The 21224-nt window shown below is 38.5% G+C and overlaps 1 protein-coding gene across 3 annotated transcripts in view; it reads right to left on the minus strand.

Moving 5' to 3' along the window:
* Positions 1-2134: 2134 nt before the first annotated feature.
* Positions 2135-21224, minus strand: part of LOC119653684 (DCN1-like protein 3) — a 35617-nt gene continuing 16527 nt past the window's right edge. For 2 of the 3 annotated variants that reach the window (XM_038058558.1, XM_038058566.1), the window contains exons 2-5: positions 15179-16252; positions 4013-4153; positions 3626-3953; positions 2135-3524 (exon numbers count right to left, since the gene is read on the minus strand). In XM_038058558.1, the coding sequence (XP_037914486.1) occupies positions 3191-3524; positions 3626-3953; positions 4013-4153; positions 15179-15323 (948 nt within the window). In that variant the 5' untranslated portion in view covers positions 15324-16252 and the 3' untranslated portion in view covers positions 2135-3190. The remainder of the gene's footprint in view (positions 3525-3625; positions 3954-4012; positions 4154-15178; positions 16253-21224) is intronic. The other variant, XM_038058548.1, reaches the window with a different exon arrangement.

Here is a 21224-nt window from a genome sequence, read left to right on the forward strand (position 1 = left end):
TCACCCAATATAAAAAATAAGATTACTTCCGAAAAGTACTAATCGAGTCCTTTTATTTAATACTCCACATGACCATATTCTGTGAAAAATTGTACACGCATGTGTGGCGACCCCCCTTCAAACTCAACACAAAATAGCGCCCGTAGCCATATGTAAAGGGATTAACAGATCATCATTCTCACCAAATTTTGTGACAATTGGATCAGCCGTTTCCGAGTAAATCGATGCGACAGACAGACAGACATTGAATTGATTTTAATAAGGTTTTGTTTCACCTAAAACGTTTAAAAAACCCCGGTATTTTCTACTGATTTCAAAACAAGAATAGAAAACCTTTTAGAGAACATGAAACATGTCGAAACCTTTACAGCAATTAAAATCTAAGTGTGGGCGACATGGGAAAATCTGAACGCAAAAGAGGGCCTTTTTAAAACCTTATTAAAATCGGTTTACTGTCTGTCTGTCTGTCCGTCACACGCATTTTTCTCGGAGATGGTTATAGCGATTGACACCAAATTTGGTAGAAAGGTGGGAACTGTGAACGCGCACGCATACAGTGAATTACATCGTTTTACGTCGAATTTGAGGGGGGGTGTAAAATTTTTTTTCATCAAATATAGTCATGTGGGGTATCAAATTAAAGGTCTCGATTAGTACTTTTCAAAATCTTAGTTTTGACATTCGTTGGAAGGGTGGGGAGCGCGGGGGGTTGAAAGTGATCACTTCTTTAAGGGGGCCATTCTCAAAAACCACCGCACCGAAAAATCTGAAAAAAATCAGGAGGCTGCCACTATATGGTGCCTGGGCTCCGAAATACCTTCCATGCCGATATCTGTTTAAATTAAGTTAATAATAGTATATTACTACAATTTTTTGTAATTGGTTAGAAACCCCCCTTAAGTTCATCCTAGTACCATGAAATTTTGCAGTGATATAGGCTATAATATAGAGCATGATCTTACCAAGTTTGGTGGAAATCGCACGATTACTAACAAAGTTATAATATCTCAAATTTGTTGCTTCTTTGAAAATTGAAGACTATGAACGTCAATATCACCGTAAAGTGGATACTCTGACATAATATATGGATATATTATTATATTATTTTGATGTTTATCTTCAGTCCAAATCCATTTGCCTCTTTTGCAAAATCCGGAGCCATTTGGCCAAGCAAACAGATGTCATCAACTGATTTGAGGTGTTTCAAGAAAGATGTCATAGTCTATTGAACTCCTCCACGTCTTCTGGAGAAGGCAGGATGAAGAATGTCACTGATAACGAGAAGAAATAATATTGGTGACAAGAAGCAACCTGGCTAACTACGCTTTGGACCTCAAAACCCTCTCGCCCTGGCAGCATTGCGCTCGCCCGAGATTATTACCTTGATTTGACTCAGGTACTCATTCACAGCTGAGTCGACTGGTATCCGACGTCAAATACAAATCCCACTGCCACTTGAACCGCCACCTTCCGTACGACAGGCTTGTGCTTTAACCACTTAGCACTCAGCTCCATAAAAATACCCGCATTTAAGGTGTAGCAAACATGGCTCTATTATTTCACGCCAGAATCAAAACGATGGTCATCTGAGTGGACTCTACGCGGTGAATCGACTCGAAAGCGGCTATAGCATTAGTATTTTGGGATGCGCTATCTTGAGAAGGGGAAACCCACCAACAGCGACTATTACATAGCGTTATTGGGGCGTTTAAAGGATAAAATGGCGGAAAAGCGGCCCCATTTGAAGAAAAAGAAAATGCTGTTTCATCAAGACAATGTACCGTGTCACAAATCAATGAAAATCATGACAAAATTGCATGAATTGAGCTTCGAATTTCTCCGGTCTTTAGACCTCAAGACGAGGTTTGCTGGAAACAAATCGCCGATGAAGAGGTAATCGCCGAAACTGAGGCATATTTTGAGGACAAATCGTATATATAAAAATGGTATCGAAGAATTATATGGCCGCTATAATAGTTGTATCGCCCTCAAAGGTAACTATATTCAATAAGATCAAATTTTATCAAGAATTTTTTTCCTATGTTAACCTACGAACCCAACTGGTCATAGCTTAAGTTATCTGTCGTTATAATCAATTTTAGCTGTAATTATAAAAGTAAACACAATCTTTCTTGAAAAGTCCAGTTTTATTTTAAGAAATATTTACATTAAAATATTCTTCCTCTCTTGATATATTGAAAAGATTCCATTCATTTTGCAATTTTAATAGACAACTTTGCGTTTAACTTAATGTTTTCACCTTCAAATCAAATCAAACAAACTATATCTGACCTAATTTCGTTAATTCCATATACAGTTAGTTTCAGCTTTGTTTTGCTTTACACCGTGTTATGTAAAACGCATTTATCCGATATTTCCTTAAGTTGGATTTTGCTATTTACAGATCGATACAGTACCTCTGCGTTGCTGGACGATACTCTACCTTTAAAGTGCTTTGATCTATAGGTCTACAGTTTTCAGAAAGGCTCTGGCAGTTAGCGTGTTTCCGTTTCAATTTCGCATGTTATTCGGGCATAACTTGATGTACTATAGTTCTGCGTGGTTGTTGCTTATTAATAACTGAAACTCACTTCGGACATCGTCAATATTCGCATTCTCTAATTCACGACTACATTACATTCTGCATTTGTTTACTTATTGATATTTGTTACATTACCCATATTTCAATTGAATAACGTCTTTATCACAATACAATGTCTAGCTAAATCGGAGAACGTAATTATATCGACTGGAAATGGAAGTTTTTCAATGAATACAACTTTAGTAAACTAAATTGTCTGCTGATCTGTGCTTCTGCTTGGGTCTCCCTTGAGTTGGTAATCTCTCGTTTTTCAACGAATCAATGCTGTACTATTCGGGGAGTCTTGAAACCAATAAGCATGTCTGCATGCTGTTTGAAATGTCGGATTTCTTGTAAAGTCAAAATCAAAGACAATTATCACATTCATAAGACATCGAAAACTAAAAACTGAAAGGTTTCCTTGCGAACTGCAGTAAATACTCCCGCCTCCTCACATCCCCTATATTTATTGCAGTGCATGACAAATAAATAGGTTATATAAAATTACTTTATACCTTAAAAATATTTTAACATAAAATTAATTCTTCCAGATGCGTCATATTACAAAACAATCAAGTAAAGGATAATTGAAAATGATGAAATTTAATACTATAAGATATCATTCGTTTCCGAGTCTTTATTTGTTGAATGGTTTGCTGTTGCGTCTGCTGCTCGTTGGCTCTGTTTCAATCGTTCCGTCTCAACGAAATCATCGAATAAGCTTGGCCAGGCCTCGGTGTCATCGTATTGGTTTATATCACATGTTTCCGCAAAAATTAAGAACATGTTCCACGTGTCCTTTTGGATTCCTCTACATTGGATGTTACTGAGAAAATTGAGCCAACTTTCTAATATTTCTGGCGTGTGATTTGTGAAGACTAATCGCCATAGACTGATTGCCATGTTGATCGATAAAATCCGTTGATCTGGTTCTAGACCAAATCTGAAAAAAGATAGAAACCAAGGAGACATGACTATTGGTTGCTTCTGCAAATTTCTCAATTGTTGAGGTAGTAAGCAAGGGAATTATGCAAGCCCACTTACCGGAATGTGAACCGATACAACTGTTTAAACATTTCGCTATCCGTCTTCAGCTCTTCAATCTTCTGTTTCAGTCTCTCGCGTATTGTGTCAATAGTGTCGGCTGGCATCGCTTGCAATCCTTGTATGAACTCCGACTTGGTAAAACGGCACATTTGTGAAGCATCCAAAAGCCACGCTAGCACCAATATTGCGAAATCGTCCGGTTCATACCCTAAATCTTTACACAGTCGGACAATACCTTCTGACAAGATTGCATCCTCATTGCGATCTTTGTACTCTTCGAAAAGTTGATTTAGCGTGTTATCTGAGACTTGTTGTGGTTCTTTAACTGAAAAGTATTAAATGCTATCAGCGCTACAAGGTGACAAATGAATTTTGACCGCTCACCAGTCGTAATAATATCACCCATATTGTTAGTATTGCCATTTAACAAAACTATTGGCTTCTTAAAACTACTTCGTTTCGTTTCACCGGAATAGCTGAGATTTGTAAGATGCTGCTGATTATGAGATAGTAGCTCATCTGTTTCTGAAATTGAAGAAAATGTTTTTATTTCGAGGACGAAATGCAAATCGATTCAATTGCTGAAAAATGTTCAAGGTTCAATGTATATACAAATGTGGACTGATCAGTGTGCAGACGAAAATGTAAATTTATGAATGATGAATATGCTGTCTTACTCAGTGTGCACACGAGTCATTGATTTTATAGGGCGCAAACATTGTTATTTGGCGTAATATCATGTAAATGAAAGCGAAATGTATAGCAAAGGAGCGAAAATGGAACGATGTGTCCTCCTAACTTTAATAATTATTTCGTTAAGCTTACGAGCAAATTCTTCCCCAAAAATCAAACTCATCCCATTGACTTACTGAAATACGTAAAATGGAAAATAAAATATACGAGGGCGGTAAAAGAATAAAATTGTACAAGCCTTGCCGACCTACATGACATGGAAATTGATCTGCTTTTATATTTTTCTAAACCTAACAGTAGTAAATGTGCATCCAGCGTAAGATTGCTGCTTTCTAAAATTGATATTGTAAAGTAGACTCTGACAACATCTTGGTCAAGGATGTAATATCGGGGACGGATATGCTAACCATATCAAGAATGATGGAAATTTTGCAAATTTCGGCAATATTCACCGCCGGCACAGTGTGCGAGTATACCTTTTGCTACAAAGTCAATTAGGCCTGAGATCTTCAACGTGTCGATCATGATACGTGGAGTGGTGTTACTGAAGTGCCCGAGCAAATACGTAGTAATAGTAAAGCGCATGCGGCCTGCAACCTTCCTCCAGAAAAACTTCAGCAGACATGAAAAGCGACTTGATGCAACTGGAAGAATTTCTGGACCCCAATTCTTTCTGCAGGCGGACAGAGAGCACTTCCCGCTAAGAACACCGTCAGAGCAAAAGGGACCGCAGTTAGATAGTTGCAAATTGAAGAAGGACAAAAGGAAACAACATGCTGCGCAATTAAAAACCGTCTCCGTAAAGTCAAGGTGGAATGATGGAGCACCGGAGAACTAGGCCATCGCAATTAAACCGACAAAGGATTTCACAGACATTTGCGAAAGTTCTCAGTGAGATCCCCTGTAAGATCAAACTCGAAAACAGCGATGCAGAACTTCTTCCACACAGAAAAGGAAGGGTGGCGAAATCATCGTTGAATTAATTCCGAAGACAAGAAACAAGAGTATGTTCGAGGCGGTCAAGGGATCACAGGAAGAGAATTTTCTGGCTCCTAGTATACATGTTCTTTGAAAATTCGATATATTCACTGCTTCATAGAAAAGGTCGATAGCGCGGATTCTCAATGCCAAAAATTTGCTATTGTGGAAGTTGCCGAGCAATACGTGAGGAAGCTCTTTAACCGTGAGAAACTTGAAATGATTGGATAGTATGTAAGGACCGGAAGCGGATAGCCCCATTCCTCTCAAGTGTTTCAAATGTTTAGAGTATGGGCACACGTCTATAGTGTGCCGACATCTAACGGGAGGGCAACATGCCGTAAATGCGGACAAATAGGTTACAAAGCCAAGACTTGAAACGAAAAGGAGAGTTGCACTCTTTGCAACGATCGTGGCGCGTCTGGTGAGAGCGTTGCACATTCTGTGGTCTCAGGATGATGTCCAGTCTTTGGGATGAAACTGAAAGAGCTAGGACGCCGCTAACATAACCTCTCTATCGTATAAATAAACATGCACTGCAGTGCAACCACTCACGAGTTGCCAGTGCAATTCGCTGCAGAGCACTGATCATCAAAAGCTAAGAGGTTAGCTTTGTCTGCATTCGGTTTTAAAAAAATAAAATTGAAGTTTTGGAAATGACAGAGAGAACCTAGCGGATAGTTCTAATCACCGGGTTCAGGCCAGCGTATCCTTTGAATCCGAATGACTGGTGCCGCCGTTGGATGGGTGGCGAATTCTGGAAGACTTCCCGGCAAGTGACCACCAATACATCGTGTTTGAAGAGATTGACACAATTTCTTGTTGTGCGCCACCTGGCGCTCCTGCGCATGGAAAGTTGCGGCGGTGAATATGGAGAGATTCGTAGAAGCTTTCAGAACAGGCAGACCCGCACTATAGGGCACTTCGGGGCGTAGTGGCCTTGAAGCTAGCACTGTCGGAAATTCAGTGATAAACTTTTTAACGGCAGCATTGCGTGTTGCGTCCCGCTCATCATATTCTAAAAGTTAATAACAATTCAGCTTCCTTGTAATCAAGAAGGCAGCAAGTGTCTGCCGAAATGCGTATTATATACAGTAGAATCCCGAAAATTCGTACATCGATAATTCGTATTTCCCGCTAATTCGTAAAAATTTGCCAGCCCCCAGAGCTAATTTTCTTTATTTTGCACTCCCGATAATTGGTAAACTTGATATTTCGTACCAAATCGTAAGACCCTTGACAATACTAATTACCGGGATTCTGCTGTAATAAAATTCATTGCCTGTAAGGAAGCTGAATTGTTTACTTTATTATTGATTGATAACGGCAGGCTGCGGATGCCACTCAGCCGTGAAAAACCTTCTACGCATTAGTGGACAGCGGAAATTGCCGAACTACAGAAGGAGTGTTATAAGCCCTGCTGTTCTGTACAAAGTTTTAAACGCTCGGGAGGAGGAATGCACCACAATGACAGAGTACGGACCCAAGCTCGCTGTTGATTAGACTTAGTCGACGAGGTCGAGAATAATGTACCACTAGGGCCTGAGTGCTCATAGGCTTTGGCTCTCCCTGCCCCAAACATAGTCAACGAAGTGAATTGGAATCCGTCAGACTTCGGTTATAAACTTGTCATCAGGAAAATCGGGGCTCTGGGGAACGCCGCTTATTTAATGCCGAACACATGGACCGCATTGTATGGACATTATTTCCTAAATATCTTGTATGCTTTTTATGATGAAAAAAACTTGAAGAGGCTGTATAAGGTGCTGATGGTATCCCGGCAGATATATATAAATTGACTTTCAACCATTGGCAAAATCTACTGCTTGGAGCATTCAACGCTCGCTTGAACAGCATTTTTTTGGCGCTGAAAGGTAATAAAGTTTGCGCTGATTAACAAAGGGAAATGAGATGCTGCCGTCTGCGTACCGTGTATAGTTGGCCCGGTTGGAAATGCTCGAAAAGCTGAAGCGATATGCGTAACGCGGCAAAAAATCCATAATTTCGGTGTCCATTGCTTTTTGTTCAAAGGTCATCCGAAACAAAAAAAAAAAAACAAACTGATTATCAAACTAGATGGTGCGTTTTTTCTTTATAGCCGATTTTAAAAACATAGAATTTGAAGTGGCAATTTTGAACAAAAAAATCAATATTTTGTCCATAAACTAAAAAGCATGCAATGAAAAAAAATCCTATGACAAAGACCAGATACCTTTGTTTATAATAAACATAACAACAAATCAAGGCAACCGTTTCAGTAGTTTTGGAGATATTTTGAGCACCGATTTCAAATCATAGTTTCGAGAAATGAGCAATTTGAAGTTTCGTTAACCCGCGCGTGTCTAACATTCCATTTTAATTTTTTTCGAACTTTTACTTGAAATTCTCACCAAAAATTCTCCAGCATCCAAACTTTTAAAAAAATACAAAAATTGGAAAATCAATCTGTTTGACAATCCTAGATGTACCATCCCCCTCAATAGACGGTGATGTTAGCCTTTAAAGTGAAAAACATGATAGGACCAGAAGAGAGTAGTCTACCATGGGCGGCTGAAACAATAACTGGTGATCGTTATTAGCAATAACCGAGTTAAGATTTAAAAGCGAAAATCGGGAAAGTGGGCATTTTCCAACAGAACCTTGCTAGGTGGCATGTTAGAAAATCTACCTAGGAATGTTTTTTAGCAATATTACCCCACGTATCATTATAATAATAAACGTTTGTTTAGTGCAAGGAGTTGGTAACTCATTCGCACATGGCTAACACTAGTGGCAAAGATTTGGAGTCAAACGGCTTGACTGGATGTTGGTATTGGGATAGTCATGGATGAATATTTTAGGAAGAAAATCAAACTGCTAAACAGCTGAAAGATTACGTTATCCAGAGTGGCAAATTATTCAAATCTTCATTGACTATGGTCCACTCATTAAAGCTTTCAGCCTCCAAATTATTTCATTTAACCGCATATTGCAGGCCTTTGTATCGAGAAGTTTCCAAAAGACATCTTCCTCGGCATCACGTTAATCTGTCTGAGGTGCGTATGCGGTGAAGAAGTGAATCGTGGGATTGGCTGATATATAGTGAACTTCATCAGCCGGTCATCAAACCGTTCGACTTCTTTAATCCTTTGGGATGACAATGACAACACCATAATGAGTCCGTGGGTTATCAAATCAGAGAAGTTTATAGCCATTTTGATTGCATTTGCGTTCTATCTCGCAACTTTTGGCACCTTTTTCAAAGGGCTCTCACTAGTTTCTCGATCTTTCTATTGATGGTACTAATATTTAGTGTGCGGACACGTATGTGGTTTGCTCGGATTAATTTAGTTACGTCCTCATGCCGTCCATGCATCAAAAACTCTTGCTGATTTCTTGACAGGACTGGGGCCCTGCATTTCTCGGAGGTTTTGGATGGATGCCTCAACATAATCATTTTTGTGTTTGTGGCTTGCCGCGAGACCTGCCACCAAGAGAGATCAGGTAGGATTTGGTATAGTGAAGTAACTCCAACTATACTTTATTTAACTCTTTTCCGGATCCAAGCATTTTATTTTTGTTTTACTGAGGATAGTACAAGGTACATTGCACAAAATGCGTTTAATACTCGAAACCTAGTTGGTCCATCGTTAAAATTCATAAAAATAGATGCAATGTCTAAATTTCGGATACTGTTGGGTTAAGATCTCAAAAAAAAAAACTCTGTATATTAGACTTTCGAGCCATTCCTTTCTGCACTACAGAATCATTTCAGCTACTCAATTACTTAAAAAATCCAATTGCAGAATTTCAATAAAAATTTCAAGCAGCCGTTGAAAGCTGAGGAAAGGGCAATCGTATAGAAGCCAAAAGTAACCTTAAAACGAAGAAAGCTATTTGGCTCTAATTTTCCAATTCCTCCGTCTCTTAGAACAAAATCTATTAGACAATTGCTAGATAGGGCACAAAATCGATAATGTACAACAATAGGAGATAAATTCCGTGACTAGATAAGAACATACCATAGTTTATATTCCAATCTTCTAATTGATTGAAATTCTTGCTTGTACTAATATAACCTGATAATTAATGGGGATGACTTATTGGTACGATGAAGACTTTTCGGTGCGTTTTTCAAGGCTGATTCTACGTAATCCGGCTTCTTTGATTGAATATGAAATTTGATCTACTGAATATTCCTCATGTATGGAGAAGAAGCTGATCCCATTGAGGGACTTGATCAAGCAAGAAACCGTCGCAACCGATAAGAAAAACTAATCGTTTTTAACAATAACACTGTTTCGTAACTCAGATGAGATATCTAATCGTCGTCCTCATACTACTACTAGCTCTAAAACTTTACTTGATTCGCGCACTGGCACGATGCAACTCGCCAAGAAACTACAATGATAAATCGCAAGCAGGTGTAATCGCATTTAATCGGTAAGAAACCGCGTAAATATATTTACATTTTTTGCGAAATTCAAGTCTATACATAGGATGTGTATAGAAGAAACGTCATGTTTTCAAATCCAGCAAATTTGATTTCAATTGTTTGCCCTCCAGCCACCAGGTGGAATAGTGCCTTTTATAAAAGACATTCAAACATGTCGAGTGATTTGTTGAAAACGACAAGAACCAAAATTCAGCGCATCCGAGCTAACGCACTCAGTCAGGTGCTACTTGCTACAGCATAGTGTATATTAAATCAACTAGAGAAGTAGTTCCCTTGAACTTTGGATCCCCTTAAGACTTCTATTGAAGGTATCGAATCCCAGGAAGCCGTTACAACAGACATCGTTGACATAGATACCATTATTAATGGAAATTGTGTGGAAGCATCACTTCCATTTTTGGCGTTGACAATGCAGACACCAGTTGAACAACCACTTTAATGCTTTACTAAATCATTTGCTTTGTGTTGGGCTATCGATCCTGCTAGCCAGTGATGAAGGAGCCATAGGTTTCTCATTGCCACTAACATTTCAACAATTGATTAATTCAGATACACGAAAATCACACGAAACTACCAACTTAATTTATAGCAGTTTAACCCAAATAAACAGCAATACGTACATTAGCTCAATTATCCGGGACCCAGCGAAATGATTTTGAAAGTTTCCTATGTTTCTAATGAAGAAGAGGTTTCCATACTCCGGAATAGACAGCTTATTACCCAGATCTTTTAGAACATATTAGACCGGAAGATTGAGAAACTTGTCATTAAATTTTGAATTAACCGAAGAAATAAAAACACTAAGTTTACAATAGCTCCGAGGACAGGATTCAAGGTACATCTGCCAGGGAAAACTAAGTTGACAAAACGTCTTATTTTATTATAAGAAGCAAGACTATACGATCCATTGGATTGGTTACTGCCTTGCATCATTACCGGCAAAATTGCAATTCAACAATCGTGGTCACTCAAAATAGACTGTGATGACGAAATATCACAATAACACATCTAACTTTGGTTGAATAACTCAAATTAGCTACATCGCCTTTATGGATAGGGTACATAAAGCTACTATACAATTGCATGGATTCTCTGACTAATCCAGCGTGAGAATTAGGCTTTATTCATCAAGATTCCCTTTCAGACAAGTGGAATCGTGTGCCGATGGAGGATAATCCCGCCGATATCGCTTCCAGAGATATATTACCTGAGGAATTCGTCCTTTATGTTGAAATAGTTCACACTGGCTCCTGTGTTCTAACTCACAGTGTTGTCTTTTTGGTACCAAAGGTACTCAATTTAGTGCCTTTTTAAGTTCATCAATACCTTAGCACTTTTTCAGTACTTTTGCTAAATGACAAAATGACCGAAAATTTGAATTGATAACGTTCAGCTGCCATCGAAATTGTCCACTAAATTGAATATAAAGTGGAACGACACACTGCGAGAGCTGACAGAAGAAAACCGTTATTGCATAACTCCCACGGCAACTATGAATGTCTTCCCAATCGGTAAATTTTAACCTGGTTGAACATTTGTCACACTTGCTCAAACTTCAAGTACATAAACTGCACATCTCAAAAAAATGATTTCCGATGATATTCAATATCTTTCCAATTGCGCTCTAATTTCATACATTAAAATTAGAGAGGAAGTTCATTTTTCTTGCTGTGCCAATACTTTGTTGCCTCGGTTGTTTATTTTCTTTGCGTTATTTGTATTAAGGGGGTCATCCCGTGTGAAGGCCGTTTTTTTTCCTTTTTTTGAAAAATTATTTTGGAGGACTGGATAAAGATAGAAACGTGATTTTTTCACCATATGTTTATTGATATCTCTAATATATGTGATAAATTTTTCAACTTGATATCGTAGCTAGTTTTAGGAATACGTGTCAATTTATGCACCCATCCCCAAAAAAAGGTGTTTTTCTGCTGTAACGCTGGAGTGCGCTGTGTTCATCTGAGGAAAAAAAACTAAACAGCAGTTTAACGTGGACAATATTCCACGGTCCGCAAACTAGGATAATTAGAAAATATTAAAAGGTAAATTTTTGGTGGGCTTTTAAACTAAATTTTTGGATTTTGGTGTTTTTTTACGGCTTTTTTATGAATAAAAAAAACGACCCGTCCGATTGCATCCTAGTTTGCGGACCGTAGAAATATGTATTAGTGTCGTGAAAATTTTGAAGAATTTGATTGAATAGATTTTGAGCTATGGTGGCAACCGATTTTCAAGATGCAGTATCGAGGAAAACGCATTTGAAAATTTAAATGTGATTATCAACAGTAAAATTTTAACTCGCCATTAATCTGCATTGCCTGGTCCATAGAGAGCACCCTTCGTTTCTTCAAAAAAGTCTTGTAAGGCCGATTGTTGCTCTCTGGTTTCAATTCTGGCTCTTTTAGCGAGGTGAGTCGATCGTCGTTCGGACCGTGCTTCATTACGGCGGTCGGCATAAACCTGGCATATGTGACCAACTTGACATCCCATTGTCACTAGGATTTCGAGAATGCCATTGAATCCTTCATTGAAAATAATTACAGCCAGAAAAGTGGCTATTTCTACGACCTTGGCCCCAGAATGAAGGTGTTTGGGAGCGAAAGTCCAGATCAATGCATTTACGACTCATTGTTATTCTGGATCTCTGCTCCTAAAAATCTGTTCAAGAGATCATCTCGTGACAAATCTTCGTAGATTGGTTTGATGACTGTTTGAACTTCTTCAGTCAAAAGTGCCTTCTCGTGGTCGAAACTATCAAGTTCTCCTTTGGCTTCCGCTTTGCGATATTTGCAACAACTGTCCTCGCCTGCTGGACAATTTTGATGCTGAGGATTTTCGTCTGTAGAACATTTATAGAAGAAAGTTGCCCAAATTTCTTGCTTCATTCCTTCTATCGAATTTGCGTGTCGACAAATAGCTAGCCCAAAAAATGTAGTGAGGTCGTTAATAACCTTACCAGTAAGTTTTCCAGCCCCTTTTCCACCAATGCCTTTGTGATTCTTCTTTGCATTTCTAAGCCGCGTTCCCATTCTTTTCTCGACATGTCCTACGCATTCCTTTTTTACTACTACGTATATTTTATTATTTGCAGAAATACCGGAGGAAACTCCAGCAAAATCCAATATACAATATACAAAACTTGCCGCAATTGGAACATCCATGTTCATGCTTGCTAAAAGTTTCTTTGCTGATGTTGATGCCAAGTCCTTTTTCTTCTCTGATAAGTATCGATTCCCATGAAATACTCGTTTTTTAGTGCGAGCATGACGTTGAACGTTAAAGCGATCTCCCTTCGTACGATCCATTTAAAAAAATCACTGAACACACAAACAGCACAATACTTACAACAAAATATAACTGAGTATAGCTTGAAAGCCTTTCAGTGCTCACTCTAGACTGGATTATCCTCTTTATTCCAAACAACAGATTAGTTTAGACAATTGATTGGTTTTCCATCTTTTTATATTTATACCTGTGTTCGAATTTATAAGGCTCAAGTAAAAAAACTAACAGGTAAAAAAAGATTCGGCGCTCTTTCTCATCGAGTTCTCTAGCCGCGGCTGCAAACTCCTTATTTGTTTAACACTGTAATTTCTGAACGACTCGGAATATCGAAAAATGCCTTTGTCCACTATATATAGATACAATTCATCAAAAAAAAAATCGATTTCTCCAACCCTACACACGGGATGTCCCCTTTAAGTTTGATATAGAAAAGCACGGGCATGAAAAAACGGCTGTTAAATCTCCATCAAGAAAACAACCATGTTGACGAGAAGCGGATTAGTTGAAATCCCCATTTAACATTTTTCACCAACACTGATTATTCATTTCAAGGGCCTATTCTCAGAACTAGTCAACCAAAAAATCTGACCAAAAAAAAAACCTCACAAACTGCCTCTCTACGATATTCAGGTTTCAAAACTAGTTAATCAGAACGGCAATTAACTAGTGATCAAGTAAAGCTGCAGAATCAGCTATTAAGATGCTTCGAAGACTTCGAAATGAAATGGGCTAGATCCAACATTATCAAAATCGCTCTGAAGTACGTTATCTTTAAAATCAGGGTTGATAGAATTAATTATGTTTTTTTGTTTTTTGACAGATCTTTTTGATTTTATTAAAAAAATCAAATAAATCATGATTTTTTTTTATTTATATATTTTTTTAATTTGTCCTAATCAAACTATATATCATAGATTTTGATTTTATTAACTGTAAATTCTCTCCCATGGGAAGATTATCCCAAGATGTACAGTATACCTTCATCCAGATCGAGCAGGCGGCTCGAGATCTTGGGCTGCACATTAATGTAGGCATGACGAAGTACATAGTGGCAACGTCAGCGCCAAAAACAAAAGAACGATCGAATCGCACCACAACTTTGAGATCGTTGAAAATTTCTCCTATCTAGGGCCGAAAATCATAATCTATAACAGCTATGACGATGAAATCAGCGCACGGTTGTTGGCTGCCAACAGAGTCTATTTCAGGTTACAAAAACTGTTCTGCTCGAAACGTCATACCATAGGGTCAAACCTCTTACTGTACAAGACAATGATCTTGCCAGTCCTATGTATTCCTCCGAGACCTGGGTTGTTAGCAAGAAAAAATGGGAACTCTTGGCCGCGTTCGAGAGAAGAATTCTCCGAAGGATTTTTGGCCCCCTACATGAGGATGGAGGATTCCGCAGCCTCCATAACGAAGAAATCTATGAGTGAAAAGTTTGCATTGAGCGGATCACCTAATCCGTATGGGTGAGGATGATCCAACCCGGAAAGTCTATAAGGGCATTATTTATGGTAGAAAAGAAAGACGAGGCAGACCCTGCCTGAGATCGAGCGATGGCGTAGGTCAGGACGCCAGACATTTTTTATTGATATCGAATTGGTGGATCTCGTCACAAAACCGGGGTGTCTGGGGCTCCTTATGAAGGTAGGCCTAGACCGGATACCGGTTGTTGCACCGTTGATGATGATGATGAATTGAAAAATTAAGCAGTTCGCTGTCGGATGACACTTGGCATTCATGTAAATGTCAAACTCTCAAATTAACATAAAGATATTCAGTAGTAGTGCTTTCGTTTAGAACCTTTTCATGGGCAATTAAGCACAAATTATGGAATCCTCACTAGCCATTTTGAACCAATTGAAGTTCGCGGTCATATATTGCCTCTAAAATCATATCTTTTGATTTAACAAAATAGTTACTCTATAAGAAAAATTCACTCCATCTTCAAGAAGAGCTCTTGATTAAAATTTCATGATAACAGAATGAAGCGAATACGCGCCTTTATAACGAAGAGCTATATTCTTTAAAGCACACATCAAATGTTTATACATAATTGGGAGTGCTAATGGAATAATGACCATATTTCTAAAATTTATAAATTGTTTAAATAAACAAGAAAAGTGTGCAGTTAAAATATTATTCATTTTACTTACCTCCCGGCCGATCAGCGTACATGTTCCTATCGAGTGTAGTGCCCGCACCACTTCTTGAATCGACAACATTTGCAGCTTGCGATGTCGGTGCAGACGAGCACATCTGATCCGATGACGATTTGAAACATGTAAGACAATTACCCATAATATTTGGATGTTGCAAAGAAGACTTCGGATGGAAATGGTTAAGTTAACTGATTACGGCCCTGTTAATCTTACTAGATCCGCTTGATAGTAATTCTCACTCTTATTTCTTTTTAAAAAGTTACGATTCTACAAATAAATTCAACCGTTGCTTAAGACTTCCAACAAATAAACGCAAAGCGTTTTACACTGTTTTTATTGCGCTGGATATTTCACTACGATGTTCCCGTAAGCCATTATAAAACAAATGTAACATCTCAAAAACCGTCGATAGTTAAAATGCGAACGAAACGGCAGGAAAAAATAATTTACTTTAATTTAAACTGCATTTTCCTAACTACGATTTTATTACTACTTTTACAATTACTCTGTTTTCACGTGAGAGAAAGAGAGACAATTTTCAGACTTGGACGTGGGAAGTCTGATGACTTCTCTTTGAAGACTATTCGAAGCCAATACGATCACACATATGAAACACCGACGACACCAATAAATACCGCCGAGTAAGTGACGAGGGAAATGCAGAATCGAATAAAAGTAAAATATACTTAACCGTGAATCGTGGAAAAAATGAAATAACAAAAAAATTAACGGCGGAAATCAGTAGATCAATGAATGTTTGCGTTATTGTGCGCTCTTGTGAGCTTCCAGTAGCTGATCTTAGCTGCCCTCGTGTATTATCTCTACTTCATTTCTCCTAGGCTTTATGTTTGAGCCATTTTTCCAAGATTCTCAATATTTGGTTGATCGATAATCGCGTCATAGTTTACTTGTCGTTTGCTCCTAATATGTTGCTTTTCATTGTTACTTGTACTCTTTTTGTGGCTATTATAAGGTTTAAGTTAAATTGGCACCAGTCTTTTTACGAATGGGTTTAATTGGCACGATTTTTCAGTTGAAATTTGTTCGACGATCCAAACAATTTACTACCTGGAATTAAACGGAAACAGAAGGTCATTGGATTGGTTTGAATTCTAGGCAAGAAAAATAACTAAACATAGCGTTAATAAACACTATCACAATACAATGTTCTCATTTGAATTCTAATTTGACTGAATGTGTTTAGACCCTTGTAAGATAGAATCAATATTGGGCTTATATAATATCTCTGGCGTTTTGAGGTAACTGACACCCGATTGAGAGAAAGTACAATTCCACGGCAATTTCGAAGGAATCTCCTTCGTAATTTAAACGTAGTCATCACACAACTTGCAAATAACAAGGTTGGAGGGGGCGTTCACTTCTTGAAAACTACTTCGATTTAGAGGTGTGCAAAACATCACCTTAATAGGTAATGTATTATCATATCACTTTTTGAAAAAATAAGGAGAATTCACCGACACTATTAATTTTTTGTTTTTATTTGAAGAAAACTGGTGCTGAATCGTGGCGATTATTTCCGCTTATAGAAAGCAAATTTTATCGCAAGGGGATGTAGATGGAGAGGCCAAAAACACCTGATAGTTTGCTCGCACGATACAAAAGAAAGTTGTTTCTACATCGCGCCGTTATACGGAATGAGTATTCTATGCGGAGAAAATCATGTGCAGGCGGACTATTCACATCAGCCGCACAGTGGTTGTTTCGGTCAACCTTTCGGTCGTTTGGTCGACCCTTAGGCCAATCTTAGTGAGTTCTTGGAAGCGCGAATTATATGAGCATAGCACCAAAAATGTCTTTCCCGCAATTTTTCCACTATGGGTGCAATTCCGAAGTGACCAAACTTGCTAAACCACTGGCCCCACGCGACATCTGTCTCCATTGCGGTCAGGGAAACAGGGCAAATGACAGTGTGGCCGATTTTGGATCCTAGATGTTTCGTAACGCAGTCCGCCGTTGGTTGATAGCATTAATCCTTTCTCAACGTAGTCATTGAATATAAAGACCAAAATCTTTCCAACTGACATTTTTTGATGCTTTGGTCGCCTTAACTAAGGAGTGTGATGATGGATTTTTATTTCATGCATTGTAACATCCGTGAATTCCTGAATTTTCTGCGCGAGGTCTTAGATTAACTCTAAGCAAATAATGCAACGCTCATCGTGACAAAAGTTTCTTCATGCAAAATGTTTCTGCAAAATATGTGAGAACCTTATTAATATCTTCACGATCTCATGGTCGTCCGAAGTGTTTAACATAAAGATGTTCGTACGACAGCTTTTTAAATTTAGCATACCAACTTATGTCGCTTATGTCGCCTGCTACCTGTTCTTCAAAATATCGATTTGATAACAACAGAAAACTTGCTAATCCTTCTCTTTTTCGGATGAGGAGATTTGATTGTATACCACACTTCAAACACCTGGTTTCCAGTAATCACCTTTGAAGGAAAATTTGGGGTTTTTCTAATGCATTTCAAAATATCGGTTGGAATTTGGAAATGATTCGCATTTTGTTCATTACCCAAAATTATTAGGACAACCTTCACGCACAATTTCCTCATTTCCAAATTTTCTCCGATGGTAGTTTGGATGATGCCTTCGGATCCTTCCTAATCAGACGAATTGATAACCGACGATCAAGATTCAGAAGTTGTTTATTTCCCATCACATTTTGGACAATCCTTGATGTTGACTGGCAAACAACGCGTTCGTCATCCTCCCCTCCCGGAACAACTGGTGCCACTCAAACACGGTTCATGAAAACATCTCCGTAGGTTTGCTTAATCATATCGAAAGTTTCCTTGACGGTTTTTCCAAGTTTGAAGCAAAACTTCACGCTGAAACACTGCTTGAGATTCCGATGGTGACAGTAACAAGACTTCTATCAGCAATTTTTTTGGCAAAAATCAATTTTAGTCTTCAACAAAGTCTCCTTCTTAGCTCGATACATTTTCCCCAAAAAAATGTTGATTGCTTTTTTCATAATATTTTGAGATCTTCAAAATACACGTTTATTTCCCATCTCAGGTCCATAATAAAATATGATATTCTCGTGTTTTTTTCAGGGAGACCATGAAAATTAATCTCTGAGCCCTTGAAAACAGAAACCGTAACCAGATTATTGAGGTTTTCGCTATTTTGGTACACATCCATGGGATTCTAGACACTACTGTGTTTGCTGCTTTTGTTTGATATATATGTGGACAACACTCTGGTTCAGTAATCTCTTCAAATGCGTTATTGGGTACGACTGATCAGCATCTAACTGACAAGAAACCATAACCGTTGTAATGTGGCAATGGAAAAACAGTTTAGCAGAATGCTTAACTTACTATGAGTCAAGCCACATTCGCATTTCTGCATCTACAGAAGGCGTTTGTCACATAAACTCGTCTGATATACACGTAATTAGTCTACCACGATCCAAAGAGTAAAGTTCATGGTGCGACAGGCATATCGAAACCACTTCGTATCTTTGACGGTGTATCATGTGTTTGTCATGGACATTATCACTGGAGACATCCCCCGTGTAGCGTGGTACACACTGCTGTCTAAAAGATCGCTTCATGCAACAGAATCTGATTAAATTTTGCAAGACCGTGAAAGCGTTTTAAATATGCAAATGCATATTACATCAGCGTAACCTGGATAAAGTGACACACAACTGGCGTTCTTTGTCAGCGATGGACCTACGAATGTCTCAAATCCCAATTCTATCGCAACGTCGTTCACTTTGTTGTCTCAATGGTTCTCAGTGCTTGCAGACCCACGAAAGCAATAAGCTGCGGCTCACGGTAATGGGGACGAAGTTTCGTTGGATCAATGGCGCAACGCGCTATGTCCCATGTCCGATTTGAGAATATCCGCGGTGGATATCATCATAGGAAAATTTGTGAGAGAGACGTCTTTGAAGGGACGATCATGTAACTCGTGCTCAACTCATTAGCTAAGACTGGCTTAAATATCGAAGTCGGTGGGAAAGGACCAAAAAGTCAACGGAAACAATGATGGTGTGGTAGGCTAGATGGAGTTTCGAAAGCCTCTCGATTCCACCACCCAGATCAAGTTATAACCGAGAAAAGTTACAAAGTCGATCTAGAGGTGCGAAAGACATCACTATCCCGCTACCAAATAGAACGAAGGCTAAAGAAGAATGCAAGTTTCCACCTCAGAAGTTCTGTGGTTTAGTTGCTTGTTTGTTTCTTACATTGTCGACATAAAAAGTTCGTGAAGAAATTGTCGCTTTTTCCACGAAGGTCCATTTGCTTACTTAACTGTCTGCCGTCACTTTAGGCCAACTTACAACTTCGATAAATTATTCGCAGCAACTAAAGCCATTGAAAAATCAGAAGAAAATACAAAGAAGCCATGATCTTCATTATAAAAACGGATCAAATTCGGTTTATCAGATTAAGTTACCGCTTCACTTTCGTACATTATAATCCGACCCGTATCTATCACCGTGATTCATGCTCTACCACAAAACCGAATATATTTAATTTTGGCCCATACAATGGAACGTAGTTTTCACAGCAAACCTTAAGCGTATTTTGATAGTTTGTGAGCATTTTATGAGCACGGAGATGTAACTAATCATTCCAAAGGTTCACGAACTGATATGCTTTTATGAGACATCAACCACTTTTACTGGAGTAAACAAAGTTTAGTGCAAACCATTCTGTTTCGCTCATATTAAATTTTATACATTATACTTTTATGTTCTAGATCTTGAACCAACTGGTGATACCCGTTAATGTGCCTTACACTTTTTCATACAATCTGGCGCCAACGTTTTGTATTTTTTCCAGTTGAGCGACGAGAAAAGATGTTGTCATTTGCTACTACAGATCATCCCGAATACTTATGCCGTCAACTGTAAAAATCTCATCAAACGTAGAATGATACCTCTTTCCTAGCAACATCAACATTATAGCAATAAAACATAAAAAACAAAAATTTGGTGCTTATTTTCCCTAATAATGAACTTATTAGCAAAAAAGCTTAGTCTAATGCATTTCGCGATACGGTGTTACATATAAGGACGTACCCAAAGTAGTTTGAAGCGACATGAATCATTTTCTTCATATTATGTTCCGATAACCTTGAGATATAAGGGGTGTTAGCAATATGGAATTGTGTGCGCTGTATTGTTGGTTTTTTCGCTAAAATTTATGAGAAAGGTAATATGAGTTCAAAGATTATTTGTATCGCTAATGATCTTTGCTGCTTCGGATAAAATATGGTATTTAAGCTTGGGATCTAATGAAGTTATCGGTAATAATTTGAATGGCTTTTCGTTGATTCAAGGTGTTAGATTTATTATATAATTCTTGAAATTTAACTTTATGGGGATTTGAGTGCGGCTGAATGTAGGGAACTTTGCTATCCAATTTTGTGGAATAACGCCAGCCATCTTAGTAAGAAAATATCAGATGACGTTTCCGGACGTAATTTGTACTGACTAATAGGGACATTGAAAATTATGAAGGGTAAGAACTTACCTATTACATATTTCCAATCGCTATGATTATCATGGAATTGCTTTCAAAGTGGGGAATTAATGGGACGGAAATGATATATGTCAAATTTATCAAGTGCCAAATTGATATGGATTATAACGCATCAACAACGCCTAAGCCGAAGACTTCGCGGGAAGCCTGCACTCTTTATCCACTGTTCTGCGTCGTGTACAGTTGTGCGACAAGAAGCCCCTGCTTGGGGTGCTATGCTCCAAACTAGGGATCCATGGACTAGAAAACGTGGGAGTAAGTTGCTCCTCATCTAGTCCGGTCCACCATCAAGTGGATGTGGACTTAGGATCCCGCATATCCTAAACAACTACCTAGCTTTAGCCTTAGTCTAGCTTAGACTAAAACAACTGGTGTTTTAGTCCAATATAATTCGCAACCTTGTCGTGTTTTTACGATGATAAAAGGGAGCGTTTTCCACCTGTTGGCACTTTCGGTCACGCTGCTCCCAGGGCAGAGGGGAGGCAGCGTCTGATGAGTTGCCTCTGCCCT

The sequence above is a fragment of the Hermetia illucens genome, chromosome 1 (genome assembly GCF_905115235.1).
Source record: "Hermetia illucens chromosome 1, iHerIll2.2.curated.20191125, whole genome shotgun sequence".
Classification (NCBI taxonomy): Eukaryota; Metazoa; Arthropoda; class Insecta; order Diptera; family Stratiomyidae; genus Hermetia; species Hermetia illucens.